The 25,176-nt window shown below is 40.6% G+C and overlaps 1 protein-coding gene across 1 annotated transcript in view; it reads left to right on the forward strand.

Annotated features, from left to right (window-relative positions):
* The window catches only part of tango2 (transport and golgi organization 2 homolog (Drosophila)), a 38,922-nt gene extending 14,159 nt beyond the window's left edge, over positions 1-24,763 (forward strand). Inside the window, exons 3-9 of the mRNA XM_061672976.1 lie at positions 1,672-1,760; positions 7,512-7,631; positions 7,770-7,887; positions 21,239-21,306; positions 21,456-21,606; positions 23,830-23,934; positions 24,114-24,763. Coding sequence (XP_061528960.1) covers positions 1,672-1,760; positions 7,512-7,631; positions 7,770-7,887; positions 21,239-21,306; positions 21,456-21,606; positions 23,830-23,934; positions 24,114-24,234 — 772 coding nt within the window. The 3' untranslated portion in view covers positions 24,235-24,763. The remainder of the gene's footprint in view (positions 1-1,671; positions 1,761-7,511; positions 7,632-7,769; positions 7,888-21,238; positions 21,307-21,455; positions 21,607-23,829; positions 23,935-24,113) is intronic.
* Positions 24,764-25,176: the final 413 nt, after the last annotated feature.

Genomic DNA, 25,176 nt, shown 5'->3' on the forward strand with positions numbered 1-25,176 from the left:
TCAGCTCACAACAAAGCTCACAACAAAAATAATTACCCTCATTTCATATTTAAATACAAGACACACATCGTTTTAAAAATCGCCAGTTTAATCCTAACCGTCAATGGAAAACCCTATTGACGGCTAGCTAATATTAGAATTTTGTCATGAGAGGGATTTACCTTCAAATAACGAATATACACACACAAGCGCCATAGTAACACATACAGACAGGTAGTATAACAATTCTCATGGGCATATATTCATCCTAATCTGTAAAAAACAAGTTTATTAATGTTATATCGCGACCTTCTTCTTCTACCCTTTTTTTAGCTTCCATTAAATGAGTAGCTCCATGTATGCATCGTACCACACTGCTCCTAAGAGGCCAAGGCGCGCACAGCAGGAACAGCAGATACAGTCATTGACTGTATAAAAAGACGCACGCTTTTTTGTCACGACTGTGACATGAAATCAGACTACACTTTACCTGTTTTAGGTCAATTTGGATTATATTTGCATATTTGCTATATGCAGAATAATTAGAGGATTTTTTTTTTGACAACATTAGTAGACAAAGACAATACAGTCGTGGCTAAAAGCATTGGTACCTCTTTAGCCATGAATGCATGTATGTATTTATTTATTTATTTAAATTCTATTATTTTAATATATTATTATTTTACTTGTTACTCATTTATTTTGTTATTGTTGTTTTTAAGTTATATTTAAGGTTGAGTTTTGGTAGTTGAATAAATACAAGTGGGACGGCACGGTGGCCGACTGGTTTGCACATCTGCCTCACAGTTCTGAGGATCGAATCCGTTCAAATCTGGCCTTGCCTGTGTGGAGTTTGCATGTTCTCCCCGTGCCTCTGTGGGTTTTCTCGGGTACTCCGGTTTCCTCTCACATGCCAAAAACATGTACGATAGGTTGATTGAAGACTCTAAATTGCCCGTCGGTGTGAATGGGAGGGTGAAGAGTTGTTTGTTCATATGTGCCCTGCGGCGACCAGTTCAGAGTGTACCCCACCTCCTGCCCCAAGTCAGTTGGGATTGGTGTGTGTGTGTACTGTATGTGCGTTTCTCCAGTTGCTTTAGACATTAGTTGATGAAAGCTGTTTTGTTCAACCATTCCAAACAGCTTGTTCTTTGTGTGCTTGTATAGACACATTATTGTGTTGCAGATATTAATTGGAAAAAAACAACTATTCATGGACTTCATTATAAATAGAAGAATAAATACTGCATAATGAAATGATTTGTATGTCCAGTACACTCGCTCCAGCTGGTATATTTTATGTACTGTATCATGAATGATGTGTGTGTGAGTTTCATTAAAAGCATAGAATTTCTGTGAGATTATGTAGGTTTTTATTGAAGGGGCATTTAATTATACCTTTCAGTCCATGTGTACAGTATGTACGATAACAGCACTGAGCAAGGATTTAAAACATTTTGGACATTACGGTGAAAACTCATTTACATGTTGCACAATAGTTTAAACAACTAATATAATGGGTTGTGATACTCCTATGCCAAGAAAAATATTTGAAGTGGGATATACTATTATAATATAAAGGTGAAAGAATATCTTGTGGGGTCAGTGATGATGTAAATTCACTCCAGAAACGTATACAAATGACTACCTGAATCAGCAAAGAGACTAACAAGATGACCACTTTCTCCCAAGGCTAATTTTGGCTGCAAACAGAGATGAGTTCTACAATAGACCATCAAAGGCTGCAGACTTTTGGGGGACCAATAGTGACATTCTCAGTGGTAAGTAATTTTAAGTTTGAACCAAGAAACTCAAAAGTGTAGTTCACCAATCAGTTGATTGTATACCATCAGGCTACACCGAGGGCACACCAGGGATTCTATGGGTTCATAGATTTCTTTTGGTGCAGAACACAGGTCATATGTGGATTTGGATCAGATTTTTGTGTTAGTAACTGTACTCGATGCATAGGCTGGTATTACAACCCCAATTCCAATGAAGTTGGGACGTTGTGTTAAACATAAATAAAAACTGAATACAATGATTTGCAAATCATGTTTGACCTATATTTAATTGAATACACTATAAAGACAAGATATTTAATGTTCCACCTGAGAAAGTTGAGGAATGCTCATCAAACACCTGTTTGGAACATCCCACAGGTGAACAGGCTAATTGGGAACAGGTGGGTGCCATGATTGGGTATAAAAGGAGCTTCCTTGAATTGCTCAGTCATTTACAAGCAAAGCTGGGGCGATGTTCACCTCTTTGTGAACAAGTGCGTGAGAAAATAGTCGAACAGTTTAAGGACAATGTTCCTCAACTTACAATTGCAAGGAATTTAGGGATTTCATCGTCTATGGTCCATAATATCATCCAAAGCTTCAGAGAATCTGGAGCAGTCACTTCATGTAAGCGGCAAGGCCAAAAACCAACATTGAATGCCCGTGACCTTCGATCCCTCAGACGGGACTGCACCAAAAACCGACATCAATGTGTAAAGGATATCACCACATGGGCTCAGGAACACTTCAGAAAACCAATCTCAGTAAATACAGTTCGGCGGCTTCTCTGGGCCCGTGCTCTTCTAAGATGGATTGATGCAAAGTGGAAAAGTGTTCTGTGGTGCGACGAGTCCACATTTCAAATTGTTGTTGTCATACTACAGTGGCTCCAACCACCGGAGACAAATTCCTTGTGTGTTTTTTGGACACACCTGGCAAATAAAGATGATTCTGATTCTTTGTAGTGTATTCAATTAAATATAGGTTGAACATGATTTACAAATCATTGTATTCTGTTTTTATTTATGTTTAACACAACGTCCCAATTTCATTGGAATTGGGGTTGTATATTTAATTGACTAATGTTCAATACACATTATGGCCTATATAGCTGGAGAAATCTTCCTTTTCTTTCTTCTGGAGGAGGAAATGAGAGAGCATCCATGTTCATCTGTTTTCTTCTCTCCTTTGTAATAGACGGGGGTCAGGACTTCAGCCGTGGTCCTTAATTGATGTCTGCTTTTATGCGATGTGACAGGAATAAATGGCACAGCCTTGTCCGTGGGACTTGGTCGAGGGCATAAAGGAGACGTAGCATGACGAGATGAGAAGTAAACTATGGCTCCCAGCGGGATTTGGGATAGCTTTCCGTCCACCCTTAGAGCAGTAAGATCATCTAGCTCTACTGGTCACTGTCAGTTTAAGTGGCCTTTCTTTATTGATCACCAGGAAATGCAGTAGACTGACCTTTCCTCTCCCCTGACATGAGAAGTCAGGGAATGTGCAGTGGCAAAAACACATTTATTGATTTAAATATCTTTTTTATGATTGCAAGGAGAGTAATACTGTGGATCACATGTCAAGCAGTCTTTTTTAATTCTATATTCAGGGATACACATAAGTGGTGCGAATGCGCACTGAAAATATTAAGGCCTGGTACACACAAGGATTTCTCAGTCTTAAAAGATTATTTATCTGCTACAGACCCCACACATGAAGATACTGGTATTGGGGGGAGGGCAAGTGCATGGAGCGATTAGTAGGTGAAGAGCAGGATTTTGTATGTGATGCGGGACTTGACTGGGAGCCAGTTGAGATGGATGAGTGTAGTAGTGATGTGCTGCCAGGGCTTGGTGTGGGTGAGGACCCTAGCAGCTTAGTTTTGGACGTACTGGAGCCTGTTCAGGGCTTGAATATGTTCAATACCCGTTTCAAACTCTATTATCGGGACTACAGTATTTCACTCTTACACCCCTCAGAGCAAAGGATATTTTTTTTAAGACAAAAAAAAACTGGAGTGAGTCATCCTTGGTCGGGTGTTAACTTTAAGTGTTAACTTTTCTCAAAATTATCTCTGTTACGTGGCCCCACATGCGACACAACACAGAGTGATGTGGTGACGTGATATGTAATGCAGAGTGAACAAGAAAAGTGGTTTTCTTTTTAGCAATAGACTGACTCACTCAAGTAGTGTTCTGTTGTTCGTGAGCAGGGACAGTCTAAAACACTTAACGTAAAAAAAAAAAATAATAATAATTAATTGCATAATGTCCCACAACTGTAATCAATCATCACCAGAATTTATGTGGACATATATCCTCATGCTCAAAATATTGGAAAGTTCACCCAAATATTTAGGATTTTTATAGACGTTAAGCATTTTCCTCTCCATAGGCGCTCACTATATGGAAAAACCTTAAAGGCCCAGTAAAGTGACCAATATGTGAATTTGACACATCACAGAAAAGAGTAAAAGCTGGACAAATTTTAATGAATGAAAAAAATAAAAATAAATCATTGCTAAGTATTTGAAATCGGCAGCATGGTGGACGACTGGTTAACACATCTGCTCACAGTTCTGAGGACCCGGGCACAAACCCAGCCTCGCCTGTGTGGAGTTTGCATGTTCTCCCCGTGCCTGCGTGGGGTTTCTCCGGGTACTCCGGTTTCCTCCCTCATCCCAAGAACATGCATGGTAAGTTAATTGATTGGTTAAATCTAAATTGGCCGTAGGTGTGAATGTGAGTGTGAATGGTTGTTTGTTTGTATCAAAATCAGAATCATCTTTATTTGCCAAGTATGTCCAAAAAACACACAGGGAATTTGTCTCCGGTAGTTGGAGCCGCTGTAGTACGACAACAGACAGTCAATTGACAGAAAACACTTTTGAGACATAAAGACATAGACAAAAAACAGTCACTGAGCAATAAAGCGTTGCTAGTTATCTGGTAATGCCGGTACCTTTTTTTTTTTTAAACAATTGTGCAAAAAGATGCAGAGTCGTCTAGCATTTAGAGCAGTTCGAATGACTAATATTGCAATAGTCCGGTGCAATGACCATTGTGCAAAGGGCGCAGAGACTTCAAGGAGTGTATGTGGGTTAAAGTAACGAGTACTGCGATAATCTGAGACAATGTTGGTTCTGCAAATGTTGCAGATACTCCTCAGTCAGTGTGCAAATGGAGCAGATGGTACTCTGGCATGAGTGGCCAGTATTGGTCAGCAACAGATATGCAAATAGTGCAGCGTGGCGAGACAACTACAGTGAGTGCACAAGTAATGTATAATTGGCCCCACAGAAATGTGACAACGAACTGAGTCAAACAATTGCCAGCATGTTGTTATGGAATTGTAAGTTAGGTGTTTAAGAAGTTGATCGCAAGAGGGAAGAAACTGTTGGAATGTCTGCTAGTTCTAGTTTGCATTGATCGGTAGCGCCTACCTGAGGGAAGGAGCTGGAAGAGCTGGTGATCAGCATGTGGAGGGTCCAAGAAGATTTTGCACGCTCTTGTCTTAGTTCTGACAGCGTGCAAGTCCTCAAGGGTGGGTAGGGGGTACCGACAATCCTTTCAGCAGTTTTAATTGTCCGTTGCAGTCGGAGTTTGTCCTTTTTTGTAGCAGCACCAAACCAGACTGTGATGGAAGAACACAGGACTGATTCGATGACCGCTGTGTAGAACTGCCTCAGCAGCTCCGGTGGCAGGCCGTGCTTTCTCAGAAGCCGCAGGAAGTAAATCCTCTGCTGGGCATTTTTGAGGACGGAGTTGATGTTGGTTGCCCACTTCGGTTCCTGAGAGACTGTAATTCCCAGGAACTTGAAGGTCTCGATGGTTGACACAAGGCAGCTGGACAACGTGAGGGGCAGCTGTGGCGAAGGATGCCTCCTGAAGTCCACGATCATCTCTACTGTCTTGAGCGTGTTCAGCTCCAGGTTGTGTCGGCCGCACCACAGCTCCAGCCGCTCCGCTTCCTGTTGATATGCAGACTCGTCACCGTCCTTGATGAGGCCGATGACAGTGGTGTCATCTGCAAACTTCAGGAGTTTGACAGTCAGGTGCGCTGAGGTGCAGTCGTTCGTGAAGAGAGAGAAGAGCAGCGGAGAGAGGACACAACCTTGGGGCGCCCCAGTGCTGATGCTGCGTGTGGATGAGGTGGCCTCCCCCAGCCTGACCTGCTGTGTCCTGCCCGTCAGAAAGCTGTAAATCCACTGGCAGATAGCAGGTGAGACGCTGAGCTGGAGAAGCTTGGATGAAAGGAGTTCAGGGATGATGGTGTTGAACGCTGAGCTGAAGTCCACGAACAGGATCCTCGCGTAGGTCACTGCACTGTCGAGGTGTTCTAGGATGAAGTGTAGTCCCATGTTGACTGCATCATCCACAGACCTGTTCGCTTGGTAGGCAAACTGTGGGGGGTCCAGCTGGGGACCTGTGACGCTCTTCAGGTGGTCCAGCACGAGACGTTCAAAGGACTTCATGACCACAGATGTCAAGGCGACAGGCCTGTAGTCATTTAGACCCGAGATTGCAGGTTTCTTGGGGACTGGAATGATGGTGGAGCATTTGAAACAAGATGGTACTTCGCACAGTTCCAGAGATCTATTGAAGATATGTGTGAAAACTGGAGCGAGCTGGTTCCGCACAGATTTTGAGGCAGGATGGGGACACATGGTCTGGGCCTGCCGCTTTGTTAATCTTTTGTTGTTTGAAGATGCGTCTCACATCCTGTTCATGGATGGTTAACGCAGAAGTCAGAGGTGTGATTGTGGTCGGGGTGCGGCCGGATGGGTGTGGGGTGTGAAAGTGTCCTTTTCAAATCTGCAGTAGAAGGTATTCAAGTCGTTGGCTTGTGTTGGCTATTGTTCTCAGCTTGGGGGGATCGTCGCTTATAATTAGTCAGCGATTGGAATGCATGCCAGACTGATTGCCCTGCGATTGGCTGGAGACCAGTCAAGGGTGTACCCCGCCTCTCGCCCAGAGTCAGCTGGGATAGGCGCCAGCACGCCCGCGACCCTAGTTAAGCGGTACGGAAAATTGATGGAGTATGTTATATCAGGCTTTCTTTCAGCTTCCAGATGCTGTGGGGTGGGGGTCGGGGCGGCGTGTCGCTGAATGCTCTGAAAACCCAGCCATTTGGAACTATCAGGAGGGAGTTCCCGGCGATGCACATTGCACACATTCTCACGGGCCGCAGAGAGGCCATCTGTGGCGGCCAGCCAGCCTCTGAGCCTCAGCCTTATGACCGGTAGCTACGCCACCGAAACAATTTCCCTCCTTTGCCTCCGTTGAAATTCAGGGGGCTGTTAATCTTGCTGCTGTGCCTGCCGAAGGATGCATCATATGCGGCCATAGCAGTGCAGTCCCATATAGTGAGTCTTTAAGATCATCCTGTGAGGTGGGTCGCTTGTGCAAAAAAGAAAAACAAAAAACTGCACATCAAGCAACAACCTTTTCCTTTGAAAAGTATGTACCCCTGTCTATACTGCGATTTTGTTGTGGACTTTCACTTTCACTTTTAATGATTTGGAATTTCCTTCAATCTCAAAATAGTTATGTTTCATTCCACTTATTAATGCAAACCAGCTGTGTATTATTATAGATGTCACATAAATCAAACTAAGGATCATTAAATAATTGTGGAAAATATGAACAAGTAATACGGCCACAACACCACAAAGGATTGGTATTTATTATGTGAAAAAAAAATTGCTTTTTAAGGTAAAGATTCTTGCACTAATACCCCACAAATTAGGTCTTGACCTGGAATTTGGAAAAGAAGGAGGATCATGGCTGGGGATCAACAAGAATGGGAAGCTAGCTGCAATCACCAACTACCTGGAAGGACGGCCCAACCCAGATGCCCAAGGACGAGGTTATATTTATTTTGGTTAATTTTGATTATTTTTTGTTTTTGTTTTTGTTGTTGATTTATTTATTTTTTTATTGCTCCTTTTGTTGAGTGTATAATTTTCAGAGCAATACAATTACAATCTGTTATTACCATCCACAGGTTTCCTAGTTTCCAACTACCTTGTAGACAAGGACTTGGACTGCTACTCATACCTAAAGAAAGTCTCTACAGAAAGTCACCTGTATAACGGCTTCAACCTTCTCACAGCAGAGTTTAAGTGAGTAAAGTATTTGCTGATGTTGGAATGCTGGATTAATTGGCATTTTGCTAAAACACACCGGCAAATCTACTTTTGCTCGGTTTTTAAATATATTTTCCCCTTAAAAGGTAATTCTGTATTTTCAGTTATGTACTTAGGGCACTTGCACAAGTGATACTTGTTATGCATAGAGGTTTAATGGAAATGATTTTTACTTCCACTTCCAAAACTATTTCAGATAATTACAGTGCCGTGTAAAAGTATTGGCGCCCTTCTCAAATTATTATATTTTTTCATAGTTTTACCACTTTAATGTTTAAGATCCTCAAAACAAATAAGTATCAGACAAATATAACCCAAATGAACTTAAGATGCCATTTTTAAATGAGTTAATTTATTAATGGGGGAAAAAAAACGAATCAGAATTACCTGGCCCTGTGTGAAAAAATAATTGCCCCCGTTGTTAAATCATAATTAATTGTGGCTAATCATAATTTTTTGTTAATTTTCACTGATCACACCCAAGCCCGATTGCCTCCAGACCTGTTCAATGAAGAAATCACTGAAACAGTATCTGTCCCGACAAAATCAAGTTGGACGAAAGATCTAAAAAAGCTGCAACAAAATGACATGATCCAAAGAAATTCCAGAACAGTCGAGAAATAAAGCAATTTACATCATTCATTCTGGAAAGGATTACAGAAGCCATTTCTAAAGCATTAGAATTCCAGCGAACCATAGGGAGAGCCATTATCCTCACATGGAGAAAGATGGAACAGTGGTGAATCTTCCCAGGAGTGGCTGGCCTCCAAAGATTACCCCAAGAGAACGGCAATGACTCATCCAGGAGGTCACAAAGGAACTCAGGACAACTTCTGAAGAACTGCAGGCCTCCCTTGCCTCAGTTAAGGTCAGTGTTCATGACACAACAAGAAGGAAGAGACAAGGCAAAAATGGCATCCATGGCAGAGTTCCAAGGCAAAAACCATTGCTGATCTAAAACAATATAAGGGTCCATCTTACTTTTGCAAAAAAATAAAAAATAAAAAAAAATTATCCCAAAGACTTTTGGGAGAATATTATATGGACTGATGAGATGAAAGTTGAGTTTTCTGGAAGGTGTGTGTCTTGTTACATCTGGTGTAACAGCATTTCAGAAAAAGTACATCGTACCAACAGTCAAACATGGTGGTGGTAGTGTGATGGTCTTGGGCTGCTTCCTCCTTCAGGCACTGGACAACTTGTTGTGATTAACGGAACCATAAATTCTTCTCTTTAACAGAAAATCCTGAAAGAGAATGTTCAGCCATCAGTTTGTGACCTCAAGCTGAAGCGCGCTTTGGTTCTACAGCAGAATAATGATACAAAACACACCAGAAAGTCAACTTCTGAATGCCAAAAACATATTTAAAAATTAAGGTTTTGGAGTGGCCTAGTCAAAGTCCAGACTTGCATCTGATTGAAATGCAGTGGCATGACCTTAAAAAGGCTGTTCATGCTCGAAAACCCTCCATTTTTGTTGACGTCAAACAGTTCTGCATGGAAGAGTGGTCCAAAATATCTCCACAGAGATGAGAAAGACTCATTGCCCGTTATAGAAAATTAGAAAATGCTTGAGTTCAGTTGTTGCTGCTGAGGATGGCCCAACCAGTTATTAGATTTAGGGGGCCATTGCTTTTTCCACACAGGGCCAGGTATCTATAAATATATAGTTTTTCCCCTTAATAAATGAAATCACCATTTAAAAACGGCGTCTTAAGTTCATTTGGGTTATATTTGTCTGATACTTATTTGTTTTGATTATCTTAAACATTAAAGTGGGTGAGCTATGCAAAAATGTCAGTATTTGAGAAGGTGGACAATACTTTTTCACGGCACTGTATAAGCTCTGGGTATACCTATGCGGTCGTCTGCACAGTCACTAGAATCCCTCAAAAACCAACAATCATACCTTTTGTCTGCTCCAAGGTAAACAAGATAGTACACGTACAATTAGGTGTGCTGTTTTAAGTTTTAGCTATTTTTCTGGATGGACTGTCACCTGCAAATGCATATAGTAGGCTGTTGTGCCTGTGTCATGTATTATGTATCAGTTTAGCACAGGGGTGTCCAAATGTTTTCCTCTGAGGGCTGTATACAGACACATTGAAGAATGCAAGGCCCAGTTTGACATTCTTCACCTTTAATTTATTAAATCAATTAGGGCAATAACAATTATTTTAATACTTGATGAATCATCGATTATTTTTTCAATTTCTAAATTTTTTATTTGCCTGCGGCTCTGTAGCCCACTAGAATAGGTGCACCCCTGCACAGATCAGCAGCAGAATCACATCTCCGCATTCAGAACCAAAGCTAAAGCAGTCCTTACTGAGCTGACAATCCTTACAGGGGTGTTCACTTTCAAATCAATAATGTACACAGTATGTATGCAAATCAGACATGGACACAGAGCAAAAGGTGGAGTAAACAGTTCTTGATTTTGAGACAGAATTACTTTTAGTGAGTTGGACCTGAACCCACGCTGCCTGCACCAAGTCACGTGACCTCAGGTTCAGTATCCCTTTTACATCTTATGCTGTATCTGTACAGGGTCCCTTCCATTGACCATGTCTGATTTGTCACATTTTAATTTCTGATTTGTTTGTAATACTGAATAATTTCCAGCAGAAACCATTGATAGCAACAGCATATTTTTTGATGTCCGAAAAACTTTTCTTAATTTTGGGGGACGTACTTTTAATTGCGCCGATACAAATAATAGGGCATCAAAAAATGTCTCTAAGCAAGCCATTCAGAGTTTGACGTTATAGCCAGAAGTTTATGGAGTGAACTTTATTTATGAGCTGAACTCATTCATACGTGATTATCATCAGGAAGATAATAATAATAATAATACAAATAATAATCACTCCTCTACCCCTATTGGATATAAATTATGTAAGATGTCAGTCTATGTGCATCATATAAGACTTATTTAATAACTTGAGCTTTTATTTTGGAGAGTAATGATTTTATCAGTTCGTTTGTTGAGCCAAGGCACCTACAGAGTAGAGCAGCAAATTATCAAACAAAAATATCATTAAAAAGTATAAATACTGAAATAATGATCCTGTCTCAATGTAATCACAAATGTACTTACTCAGTGTGAAGTCTGGCCTTTCTTAAGGTCTTTTTACACTGCACTTGGCAAGGTGTCTGACACCCTCGACTCTCCCATTTATTCTGTATGTGCTGAGAGGACAGCAGCGCGTTTTGAAGCGACACACCATGTTGCGTCAATGCAGAGGGAATCTGACGCTCAGCGTTGTCGTCTCATAGAAAAAAATATATATTCTGGAGTGGTGACGCAGTGACATCAGAAGCTCCTCCAATCGGAGATGGGCTGGTGGAAGGATTTCTGAGTGCTATTTTGACTGACTTGTACTGTAAACGGCAAGGGGGAAATGGAGGACGGCATCATAATCGCGGTGTCCCACTATCCCAAAATTTGAGCCAATAGATAAATGATATACAGGGACGTCTCTTCGGAAGACTTTCAAACTCCCTTTAAAAGCTCCCTGCTCAGCCTGATATACGACTCAAAGCACTCTTCCTGGAACTCGAAAGCTCACAAACAAGTTTAAACTCGGAGATCCTTCCATGAAATTAAAACCCCAATTCCAATGAAGTTGGGACTTTGTGTTAAACACAAATAAAAACAGAATACATTGATTTGCAAATCATGTTCAACCTATATTTAATTGAATACACTACAAAGACAAGATATTTAATGTTCAAACTGATAAACTTTATTGTTTTTAGCAAATAATCATGAACTTAGAATTTTATGGCTGCAACACGTTCCAAAAAAGCTGGGACAGGGTCATGTTTACCACTGTGTTACATCACCTTTTCTTTTAACAACATTAAATAACCTTTTCGGAACTGACGACACTAATTGTTGAATCTTTGTAGGTGGAATTCTTTCCCATTCTTGCTTCATGTACAGCTTCAGCAGTTCAACAGTCCTGGGTCCCCGTTGTCGTATTTTATGCTTCATAATGCGCCACACATTTTCAATGGGAGACAGACAGAGACTCTTTTTCATTTTACTTTTGTTTTTACCGGTGTCATCTGAAGTTATTTTTTGTGCCAAAATGCTGAGTTCTGGTGTGAACCCTCCAAAATAAAGTTAAATTTAATTAAGTTTACTTCCTGCTTGAAACAGGAAGTAAACTTAAAACTTGCACATATAAACCATTTGACGTGATAAAACAGTGGCAAATAACTATTTTAACAATGCTATATTTTTAGCCAAAACAATAATTTATGAATATTAAGTCAGTTGGGTTAGTTCCACATGCATTGCCTTTTATTTCATAGGTTTGATATTGATACTGGTTATAAAAAACCCGAGTCAAATGTTCATTTTAGTTTATGCTGCGGGCTGCTAAGAAAATTGATGTTCATAATTTGGACATCCTTTATTTAAACCATGCAAACCTTTTTGACCCAGCCCCTTTAAAGAATCAGAATCGAGAATCGTTTGGAACCTTAATCGGGTCCGGAATCGCTCAAATTCAAACGAAACCAGAATTGTCTCAGAGGGCCACACCACTGATAACGTGAACTTAACTCTCAACTTTGTCCCATTGTAAAATGCACTAAATTCTATATTTTGAATAGCTGGTACTGGTAATTGGAATAAAAATATTCTGTAAATATTAATATAAATAGGCTATGTGAAATTGTGGTGTATATGTCAAATAAGAAAATACTCTTATAGAAGTAATAAACAAAAAAAATCATCACATCAGTGCAATTTATTTTTAACTTGTTAATCTCCATAAACACTGCAACTTGTAACTTGTTTTCACTTCATTTTACCTCTTCAGTGAGAATAATCCAGTCTGTTTTGGGCTTGAACAAGGCCGTTGAAATCTGGCTGAATGTCTGAGGTGGCTATGCGAAGGACAGCTGAGAGGTGGTCATCAGTGATAGAGGATCTGTGTTTGGATCCAAAGAGGACTAGAATCGTCTGAGAATGCCTTCTCAGGTGTGGAAGGTTCTCCTCTTTGAGGGAAGAGTAAAAATCCAGCAGTGAGACTGACCTGAAGTGCTCTGCCAGAAGTGTCAGACTGCAAGTCGATGAGTTCCATCTGAACATCACTTAGTGTATCATCAACACTGTAGTTGAAGGGAGAAGAAACCATGTGCATTTCACTCTCAACTGTTTTGAAATCGCCTTGAAAACTCCATGCGGTGCTTCTAACATGGATGAGTACTAGTAGAGGTGATCAGCTGATCTTGTTGCTTCCTTTAGTGTTGGCAAGTGGGTGAGAATGTTGTTCTCCACTTGGCTTGAGATAAGCTGCAACTTTCTCATGAAAGCCTTCACTGCACTGTACATTTCATGTACAAAAAGGCCCTTGCATTGCAGTTTGACATTTAGTTCATTCAACAGTGCACTCACATCCACAAGAAATCAGAGGTCTGCCACCCAGTCTTCATCTGAAAGCTGTGGGATGTCATGTCCTTTCTCCACACAGAAATCCTGAATCTGGTCTCTCAGGTCCCAGGCACTTTTCAGTACTTTGCCTAGGCTGAACCACCTGGCGGCACAGTGATAGCTTATATCACCATATTCTGTCTCATTTTCCTCCAAAAGTGCAACAAACTGTCTGTGATTTAATGCTCTCGCTCTGATGAAATTAACTATTCTAGTTACAGCAGCAACAACATGTTTATTTTTTAACACTGATTTACACAACTCTTCCTAATATATAATACAATGTAAGAATGTCAATTTCTGCACAGGGTTAATTTCTGTCACTTTATCCTGCATTCTCTTCAAAGGTCCAACATTGTTCCCAGTCAGATTTGGACAGCCGTCCGTTGTCACACCTGCCAGCTTGTCCCATTTCAGTCCTAACTTGTCAAAACATGCAGTTACCTCTGTGAACAAGTCACTCCCAGTGGCGGTCACTTTCATTGATTGCATGGCTGCTAGCTCCTCTGTGATTTGAAAGTCTGCAGTTATTCCACATAAAAAGATCAGCAGCTGGGCATGTCATGTACATCGGAGCTCTCATCCAACGCCAGAGAAAAATAGTCAAAGCCGGCCCCTCTGTTCTTCAGCTGAAGCTCCAAGTTTCCAGCGATGTCCTCAACCCACCTCGTTACAGTGCATTGGGAGAGTGGTTCGTTCTCAAATGTTCCCCTTTTCTCTGGGCATAACAGCGCAACAGAGTCCAATAAGCAGTCCTTAATAGAAAACGCCAGAAAACGCCGTCAGAAAACGCCCTACTTTATTTGGCGAATTTGCGAGAAATTACATAACTTGTCCTGACGGCTGCATCTTTGGGTGTGCAGCGTTTTATAAAAAATCTGTGTTTGCTTCGCAGTTTTGTTAGCAACGCATCAGACTCCCTTATGCGCTCTTCATCAGACAGATTTCTGTATTTATCCTCATGTTTGGTCATGTAGTGGCGATTCAAATTGTAGTCTTTTAACACAGCAACCTGTGTACCACAAATTAAACACACATTTGACTTCTGTAAAGAAGAACTTGGCAGTTCATGTTTTGTTGAAAACATGGCATTCGTTATCAACTTTTCTTTTCTTGTCGTGAGCTGACATCTTGAAGGTAACCTAGCTAGCATCACTTGTTGCTGTTTACCTACACTCATGGCTCAGGCTCCCACGTGCGTCCACACGGAAGTAAATACGAACGTAATGCTTTTTAAAATAAAAACAACACAGTTGTATTGCATGCACGGCATACATATTTTTTAAAATGTATTTTCTAATTTATGATTGGCCTCACGCGGGCCGGACAGGGTCAGCCATCGGGCCGGATATGGGCCGCGGGCCGTAGAATGCCGAGGTCTGCTACAGCTCTAACAAATATATATTTTTTCCATCCATCCATTTTCTGAGCCGCTTTTTTCTTTTTTTTTATGAATAAAAAAAGTTAAAATAATTATACAATAATAGAAATTGATAATAATGCTGTGAAGAATATGCATTCAGTTTGAACCTAACTATACAAGACATAATTGATTTTGAATTGAAGTGTCAACGTGTAGCGAACTGAACTAGAAACCGTGACCACAAAACCGAGATATGGACCAAACCGTGGATTTTGTCAACCGTTCCACCCCTATGTTGATCCCTGGGGTATTTTGACCAAAGTATGCCTCACATATTATTAAGACCCCTGGGAACGGTTTTAATTAGAGGAAAATTGCCCAATGTCTTATTTAAAAAAAATAAAATAAAAAATAATAAAAAAAAAAGCTTTGAAAGTTTTTAAGCCTTCATTTTTTTCTGATTAGGATGTTTTCCTTTTGGTGGACTTCAGTAAATGATTCTGGCAGCTTGAAGCTAGGACTATGATGTTTACCTTTAAATTTGTCTCATCAGCACTCATTGAGATACATTTGTACATTTACTTCATAACCCCAAAGAAACCACTCTTTGGCCGTGACTCATCTGTAGCTTGTGGTTGTCTTGCTTGTTCAGCCATTACGACCTTGATTAATAATCTATGTTCAATGTCCTACGCACAAGTGCTATAGTCATTGAGAGCCATTGCTTTCCCGGAACACTACACCAAGCCTGGCCTCAGTGGAGCTAATGCCATATACTTCATACATATTTCAGTCATATCATCTGAGATGTGCTCTGCTTGGTCTGATCAAGGCATAACCAACATTTCATCTCACTTTCCAATATCTTGATATTCTGATCCCTATTCACATCACTCAGATTTTTAAGTGAAAACCAAGACATGATTAATTTGGAATGAATATATCTTCATGGTGTCTGCAGCAAAAAAGGGTTGTTTCATAAATGTGTAAGTACACACAATATGGCTGCTTCCCTAAAAATCTAATTTTCATTACGTAGCAGATTAGTAATACAGCCTCAAACAATGAGTAATATTTCTTTGCAGAATTTTTTAGATATTCTTTAGATATGCACATTCACGTCAAAAGATTTTGTGCAAAAAGAACAATGAATATAGAGAACAGATTTTTAGATGTTCACTTGAAATGAATTTGCGTGTGTGCCATTTTAATAGCAGAAATCTTCATAATCCCACCACATTCTTTCAACAGTTAAGTAATTCCAAAATAAAATAAATAAAAATGATATTGACATTGAGGAGCATTGAATGCCATTTTCCGACATTGATGTTACTGTGAAAGAAATTATTTTAAACATTTTCTTGATTGATGTTGCATAAGAACACATTTGTTATTGTAGTCCACACAAAGTTACAGGATCATGTGAAACTTGACCTGAGTATGCCATTTTTTTTTTATATCAGTTACTGTTCTACAACATTAATAATAATTATGATGATAATTATAATAATACCATGGTCTTGATTTTTGAGTTAATGTAACATACATGTCAAGGTGAAAAAATACAAATTGATCAATGAAAACATGCAAAGAAAAGCCTTAGCTGAGTGAGCAGAGCTACCCATTCTTTCACTGTGCTCCTTGTGTAAGCTTAATGATATGGGGGGAAATGAACATGAAAAATTATTTTTGGGTGGTGTGTGTTGATCTAGTACAGGTTTAGTTTGTTTGCATTTCATCCATGCATTTTGTTTGGATGAAGGGTGAATGCTATCTGAACCACGAGCAGACCGAGGCCTCAAACGATCTCTGGTCTGATTCAGGTCAGTTTGGCAGAAATGTGAAACACAAATTTGCAGTGATCACAGGACATCTTTAAAAAAAAAATGCATGAACGTTGTTTAAAAAGAAAAAGAAAATCTAATAAATTATCCATGATCTTTCCATGATCTATACGTGCTTACGATGTCACGCTACTGGTCTGGTATAAATGATGCCTAACCCAAGGAAAGTACACCCCACATAGCGATTTGGAAACTGCTTTCCTTTATATATATATATATATATATATATATATATATATATATATATAAAATTAACACACACACACAGCGGCTGAAATAAGTATTTAACATGTCACTATTTTTCTCACTAAATATTCTTCCAAAGGTACTATTGACCTGAAGATTTCACCAGATGTTGAGTACAACCCAAGTAATCCTTACATAGAAAGAAAGAATAAGCTCAGAAATTAAGTTGTGTGTAAATATGTGAAATGACACAAGGAAAAAGCATTGAACACATGACGAAAGCGAGGTGCAAAAAGGATGGAAAGCCAAGACTACAACCTAAAATTGATAATCGATAATCAAACAGCAATCAAGCCCTTTATCAGTGCAAATGAATATCAGCTGGTTCAGTCCTAATTGATGGCCTACAAAAAGGTCTCATTGACAAGGTGTGAGTCAAGACACATATCATAATTGGTAAGAGCAAATAGCTGTCTCAAGGTCATCGCAAACTAATTGTTGCAAAACATAACAATGGCATTGGTTACAGGCGCATATCTAAGCGTCTGAACATTCTATTGAGCACGGTTCGGGCCATAATACGTGGAAATAAAAGTGGAAAGCCAATCATACCACCATAAATTTGCCTCGATCAGATGCTCCTTGGAAGATTTCTGACGCAGGAGTGGAAAGAATAATCAGAAGAGAGCCAAGGAGCACCTGTGGAGAGCTTTAAAAAGACCTGTAATTAGCAGGTACTGTTGTCACAAGAAAAACAGTGAGTAATGCTTTCCGCCGCCGCCATGGCCTGTATGCACGCTCACCACGCAAGACCCCATTGCTGAAAATAAAGCATGTTAAAGCTCGTTTAAAGTTTGCTGAACATTTGGAAAAGCCAGTTAAATACTGGGAGAATATAGTCTGGTCGGATGAGAGCAGAATTGAACTGTTTGGATGTCATAATCCACACCACGAAATGGCACTGCACATCACCCTAAAACCATACCGACAGTGAAGTTCGGAGGTGGGAAAATGATGGTGTGCGGCTGCTTTTCAGCAAAAATGGTACTGGTAAACTTCAAATTATTGAAGGAAGGATGAATGGGAAAATGTACCAAGACATTCTTGACAAAAATCTTCTGCCATCTACGAGAATGATGAAAATTAAACGAGGGTGGACATTTCAGCAAGATCATCAGAATCGGAATCAGAATCAGAATCATCTTTATTTGCCAAGTATGTCCAAAACACACAAGGAATTTGTCTCCGGTAGGTGGAGCCGCTCTAGTACAACAGACAGTCAATTTACAGAACACTTTGGGGACATAAAGACATTGACAAAAAACAATTGTGCAAAAAGATGCAGAGTCCTCTAGCACTTAGAGCAGTTCGAATGACTAATATTGCAATAGTCCGGTGCAATGACCATTGTGCAAAGGGCGCTGAGACTTCAAGGAGTGTATGCGGTTTAAAGTGACGAGTAGTGCGATCATCTGGGACAATGTTGGTTGTGCAAATGTTACAGATACTCCTCAATCAGTGTGCAAATGGAGCAGATGCTACTCTGGCATGAGTGGCCAGTATATGCAAATAGTGCAGCATGGCGAGACAACTACAGTGAGTGCATGAGTAATACATAATTGGCCCCACAGAAATGTGACAACGAACTCAAGTCAAAAAATTGCCAGCTTGTTGTAATGGAATTATAGGTTAGGTGTTTAAGAAGTTGATCGCAAGAGGGAAGAAGCTGTTGGAATGTCTACTAGTTCTAGTTTGCGTTGATCGGTAGCGCCTACCTGAGGGAAGGAGCTGGAAGAGCCGGTGACCGGGGTGCAGACGGTCCGAGAGGATTTTGCACGCCCTTGTCTTAGTTCTGGCAGCGTGCAAGTCCTCAATGGTGGGTAGGGGGGGTACCGACAATCCTTTCAGCAGTTTTGATTGTCCGTTGCAGTCGGAGTTTGTCCTTTTTTGTAGCAGCACCAAACCAGACTGTGATGGAAGAACACAGGACCGATTCGATGACCGCTGTGTAGAACTGTCTCAGCAGCTCCGGTGGCAGGCCGTGCTTTCTCAGAAGCCGCAGGAAGTACATCCTCTGCTGGGCCTTTTTGAGGACGGAGTTGATGTTGTTCGCCCACTTCAGGTCCTGAGAGATTGTAATTCCCAGGAACTTGAAGGTCTCGACGGTTGACACAAGGCAGCTGGACAACGTGAGGGGCAGCTGTGGCGAAGGATGCCTCCTGAAGTCCACGATCATCTCTACCGTCTTGAGCGTGTTCAGCTCCAGGTTGTGTCGGCCGCACCACAGCTCCAGCCGCTCCGCTTCCTGTCGATATGCAGACTCGTCACCGTCCTTGATGAGGCCGATGACAGTGGTGTCATCTGCAAACTTCAGGAGCTTGACAGTCGGGTTCGCTGAGGTGCAGTCGTTCGTGTAGAGAGAGAAGAGCAGCGGAGAGAGGACACAACATAACCTTGGGGCGCCCCAGTGCTGATGCTGCGTGTGGATGAGGTGGCCTCCCCCAGCCTGACCTGCTGTGTCCTGCCTGTCAGAAAGCTGTAAATCCACTGGCAGATGACAGGTGAGACGCTGAGCTGGTGAAGCTTGGTTGAAAGGAGTTCAGGGATGATGGTGTTGAACGCTGAGCTGAAGTCCACGAACAGGATCCTCGCGTAGGTCCCTGCACTGTCGAGGTGTTCTAGGATGAAGTGCAGTCCCATGTTGACTGCATCATCCGCAGACCTGTTCGCTTGGTAGGCAAACTGCAGGGGGTCCAGCAGGGGACCTGTGACACTCTTGAGGTGGTCCAGCACGAGACGTTCAAAGGACTTCATGACCACAGATGTCAAAGCGACAGGCCTGTAGTCATTCAGACCAGAGATTGCAGGTTTCTTGGGGACTGGAATGATGGTGGAGCATTTGAAGCAGGATGGAACTTCGCACATTTCCAAAGATCTGTTAAAGATCTGAGTGAAGACTGGAGCGAGCTGGTCCGCGCAGACTTTGAGGCAGGATGGGGACACATGGTCCGGTCCTGCTGCTTTGTTAATCTTCTGTTGTTTGAAGATGCGTCTCACATCCTGTTTATGGATGGTTAACGCAGAAGTCAGAGGTGTGGTTGTGGTCGCGGGTGCGGCCGGGTGGGTGTGTTGAGTGAAACTGTCCTTTTCAAATCTGCAATTGAAGGTATTCAGGTCGTTGGCTAGTGTGCTATTGTTCTCAGCTTGGGGGGGATCGTCGCTTGTAATTAGTCAGCGATTGGAATGCACGCCAGACTGATTTCGAGTCGTTCGCGCTAAACTGTTTTTCCAACATTGCTGCATAGATCCTCTTTGGTGATGCATAACATACTGCCAAGGAAACTGAAACTCAAGGTCCATAAAAGACGCCCACGGAACCTTCAAGATTTAAAGACCGCTTGTGTGGAGGAATGGGGCAAAATCACAATAGAGCAATGCATGCGACTAGTTTCTCCATACAGGAGGCGTCTTTAAGCTGTCATTGCAAACAAAGGGTTTTGTAGTATTAAAGAAATACCAGTTGCCGTGTTCAATACTTTTTCCCTGTGTCATTTCACAGTATTACACACAACTTAATTTCTGAGTTTATTTGTTGTACTTTCTTTCCATTTATGGATTACTTGGATTGTTCCCAACATCTGGGGAAATGTTCAGGTTAATAGCACCTTTGGAAATCTATTTGAGAAAAATGGTGGTGTTAAATACTTATTTCAGCCGCTGTCTGTGTGTGTGTGTGTGTGTGTGTGTGTGTGTGTGTGTGTGTGTGTGTGTGGCAAGATGGAATGGTAGAGAGATAATTGCAAGTTAATTGTTGCCGTATATTATGGCCTGTTGTTCTTTTTGTCTTTTAGCTGGGCCTTTTTGTCTTTTAGCTGGGCCTTTAAAATGTATTTTACATATATTACCCACATATTCTGATTTTGTCTTCCCATTTTAATGTTGAGGTAGTGTTGCACCGCATTTCATTTTGACTGACTCCAGTAGTTGATCTGTAACCAAACTGATGTAAAAAAAATAATAATAATAATAATAATAATTCACAATCAAATGATTTGGGCATATGTTATTCCTTCCCTAGTTGCCCAACATCCACTAGGACAAAATATGTTCTCAAGAACTATACCATTGCATTCCAATACTAAATAAGTGGTTTAAGGCACCCAATTTTATCTGCAGTTGTAATTTGTATCTTGAATTAGACAAATATTTATATTGCGCTTACTTCTCTAGCTTCGTGTTTTAATTTACCCAGAAATTCAGTCATTAATACATTTACAGTATAAAGCACACAACAGATACTGCCATTCACAAAAATGTTTCATTTTCCAATCAGGTGGCTCCTTTAACATAATCTTCCTGTCTTTATAGTTGTTGGAAAAAATCTGAAACCATTCTCTGTTTCTCATAGCACACATTCATGACATCAGCAACTCTGTCATTAAGATACATAATTTCTAATTTTCTATTTTATGATGTCCGATGTAGAGCCAAGCAAGATCATGTGTGTTACTATGGAAACAGAGGCAGCACAGAACCCATGCGTCTCAAAGCAGGTCTGTTTTGGTGTATGTTTTTTTTTAATGGTTGCAGAAACTGTTTTTACTTTTACCTTCCCCTCTGCCTTTATTCTTTTTAAACCTGATCTCAATGATGTATCCAATTTACTTATTTTGTTGCATATTTTGCATGTGCCTTTGTACAGGAATCTACAGCTTGAGTAATTCGCTTCTGGACACCCCGTGGAAGAAACTGCTGAGAGGCAAGCGGCACTTCACCAACATTGTAAACAACCAGTCATTGTCCTGTGATGGACTGGTGCAAGAACTGCTGGGTGTGCTTAATAATGAAGAGCTGTACGTAAAAACCATACATTCACAAATCTCAGCACACCACGATCAAGTACACACAATCATTTAAACTGTATTCAAATGAAGTGTTTTAACAATAGATGTATCTAAATGTGTGCAGGGATCATATAAAGTTGGTTGCTTTATCAGCCTTAGATTACTATATAATGAACTGTACTAAACAGATTACAAATACATAATCAAGGCACATGAGGGGAGTTATAAATATGAGGAGTTAGGTTGTGTCTTGAAATCTTTTGCATTGCTATTTTCTTCTTTTCTTTCAAGCAATAACATTTCACACATACCGGTCCGCAATTTTTACATTGTGTCCACTGTCAAATAATTTGTACTTCTAAAACAGTTATAAATTAATACAAAGTTCCCACACACACACTTCAAAATCTTATATCACCTCTTATGGAAGCTGTTATAGTTGCCTCTCTTCTCCTTTCCTGTAATCATTATTGGAACGTGTCCCAATACTTCTGTCCACATTTTGAAGGTGAGGTTGGAGTCATGAGTTGTACAACCCAAATTCCAAAGAAGTTGGGACATTGTGTTAAACACAAATAAAAACAGAATACAATGATTTTGCAAATCATGTTCAAGCTATATTCAATTGAATACACTACAAAGACGAGACATTTAATGTTCAAACTGATAAACTTTGTTTTTAGCAAATAATAATTAACTTAGAATTTTATGGCTGCAACATGTTCCAAAAAAGCTGGACAGTGTCATGTTTACCACTGTTACATCACCTTTTTCTTTTAACAACATTCAATAAACGTTTGGGAACTGAGGACACCAATTGTTGAAGCTTTGTAGGTGGAATTCTTTCCCATTATTTCTTGATGTGCAGCTACACCTGTTCAACATTCCGGGGTCTCCGTTGTCGCATTAACGCTTCATAATGCGCCACACATTTTCAATGGGAGACAGGTCTGGGCTGCAGCAGGCCAGTCTAGTACCCGCACTCTTTTACTACGAAGCCACGCTGTTGTAACACATGCAGACTGTGATTTGGCATTGTCTTGTTGAAATAAGCAGGGGCGTCCATAAAAAAGACGTTGCTTTGATGGCAGCATATGTTTCTCCAAAACCTGTATGTACCTTTCAGCATTAATGGTGCCTTCATAGTTGTGTAAGTTACCCATGCCATTTGGGACTAACACAGCCCCATACCATCACAGATGCCGGCTTTTGAACTTTGCATCCATAACAGTCCGGATGGTTCTTTTCCTCTTTGGCCCGGAGGACATGACGTCCACAATTTCCAAAAACAATTCAAAATGTGGACTCGTCGGACCACAGAACACTTTTCCACTTTTCATCAGTCCATCTTAGATGTGCTCGGGCCCAGAGAAGCCAGCGGCGTTTCTGAGTGTTGTTGATAAATGACTTTTGCTTTGCATAGTAGAGTTTCAAGTTGCACTTACGGATCTAGCGCCGAACTGTATTGACTGACATTGGTTTTCTGAAGTGTTCCTGAGCCCCTGTGGTGATATCCTTTTCACATTGATGTCGGTTTTTGATGCAGTGCCGCCTGAGGGATCGAAGGTCACGGCCATTCAATGTTGATTTTCAGCCTTGCCGCTTACATGCAGTGATTTCTCCAGATTCTCTGAACCTTTTGATGATATTATGGACCGTAGATGGTGAAATCCCTAAATTCCGTGCAATTGTACATTGAGGAACGTCTTTAAACTGTTCGACTATTTTCTCACGCACTTGTTCACAAAGAGGTGAACCTCGCCGCATCTTTGCTTGTGAATGAGCAATTCAGGGAAGCTCCTTTTATACCCAATCATGGCATCCACCTGTTCCCAATTAGCCTGTTCACGTGTGAGATGTTCCAAACAGGTGTTTGATGAGCATTCCTCAACTTTCTCAGTCTTTCTTTGCCACCTGTCCCAGCTTTTTTGGAACGTGTTGCAGCCATAAAATTCTAAGTTCATGATTATTTGCTAAAAACAATCAAGTTCATCAGTTTGAACATTAAATATCTTGACTTTGTAGTGTGTTCAATTAAATATAGGTTGAACGTGATTTGCAAATCATTGTAATCTATTTTTATTTATGTTTAACATAACATCCCAACTTCATTGGAATTGTGGTTGTACATAATGCCGAAACATTGACATAATTTTTTTTTTGTCTATTTATAAGAAATATGTCAGTCACACCCAAGAATCGCGAAGTCTGCATCATGTGTCTGTTGAACAGGAATTCACCTGATCCCGCTCAAGAGAGCCAAGGTAACGGTTGCTGCAAGTCCATGATCCAGGCTGTGTCAGCCGTGTGTGTTCGCGCTCCTGATTATGGCACAAGGTTGGTTACTCGGCTGACTAACCCCAGATATCAACAAAGAATCCCCCTGGCTTGGGCTCAGGTGCAGGCTCAGTCCCTGACACAACCATCACCACATCAAATTAAGCAAATTAACTGAAAAACATGTACCCTGTTCCTGTCTTAGCTGTGTTTGCATTTTATATTGTTTGTTCTTTCAGGACCAATACAATTATCCTGATTGATGCGGAGGGGAACGTGACCTTCACAGAGCGCACCATGCTTAATTGTGACACAAACAACTGGTGTACCAGTTCTTTCCAATTCAAGCTGCACACATGAAGAAGTTATGTAGGAAACTTCATTTTGTGCCTCAGAGCCCAACTGCTTCTTGCTTTATAATCACCAAATAATCATTTAGTGTCTGAGCCCCCTGTCACCATAGCAACTCAGCAGCATCTACCACCATGGCTATTTCGTTTTTTAATTATTATTATTAAGCTGTAAATGATCTCTGAAATTTATTTAAAAGATTGCCAAAGACATTGTTTTTTGATTCAACTTTTTAAATTCTGCAAATATGTTGTGGTATCAACTGCTGACAACAGCATCAATTAAGCAGTTGTATAAACATTGGATGTAACTGCATTTTTCTTTTAAACACACCTCGTATCATGATTTGTCAATTGTTATTGGCGTTTAATACATCTGTTGAAAGTTAAAGAAAGGCAGCTTAGCATATGTGTTCGTCTTTTCTTTGCAACTCTATAGCTATTGGTTCACTTTACATCAGCCATGCGTTTACTTTGGGGGAGGGTGTATGATCCATGTAAAATACAGGGAATAAAACTTCATTGTATTGCAGACAGTAGCAATCAAGTTCTGTTGTGAGTTTCATTTAGTTCAGTGTCCTCAATTTCTGCAACATTTTTGAAAAAAAATATCATTATATACAGGTACAATAAATGAGAATAGTGTCAAAAGCTTAATTTTGTTAGGTAGTTCAATTCAAGAAGTGAAACTAATAGATACACTCCACACACTTACTGAGTGAAATATTTCATGATTCAGGTAAATAAACAATGATTGATCGGTTACAGAAAAAAGAAAACCCCAAATTCACCATCTCTAGAAACCAGAATATTATGTAACAAACGATCAAGAAACTAGCCATCCATCCATTTTCTACCGCTTATCCGAGGTCGTGTCGCAGGGGCAGTAGCTTTAACAGGGATGCCCGCACTTGCCTCTCCCCAGCCACTTCATCCAGCTCTTCCAGGGGGG

This window comes from Phycodurus eques, chromosome 3, assembly GCF_024500275.1.
Source record: "Phycodurus eques isolate BA_2022a chromosome 3, UOR_Pequ_1.1, whole genome shotgun sequence".
Lineage (NCBI taxonomy): Eukaryota > Metazoa > Chordata > Actinopteri > Syngnathiformes > Syngnathidae > Phycodurus > Phycodurus eques.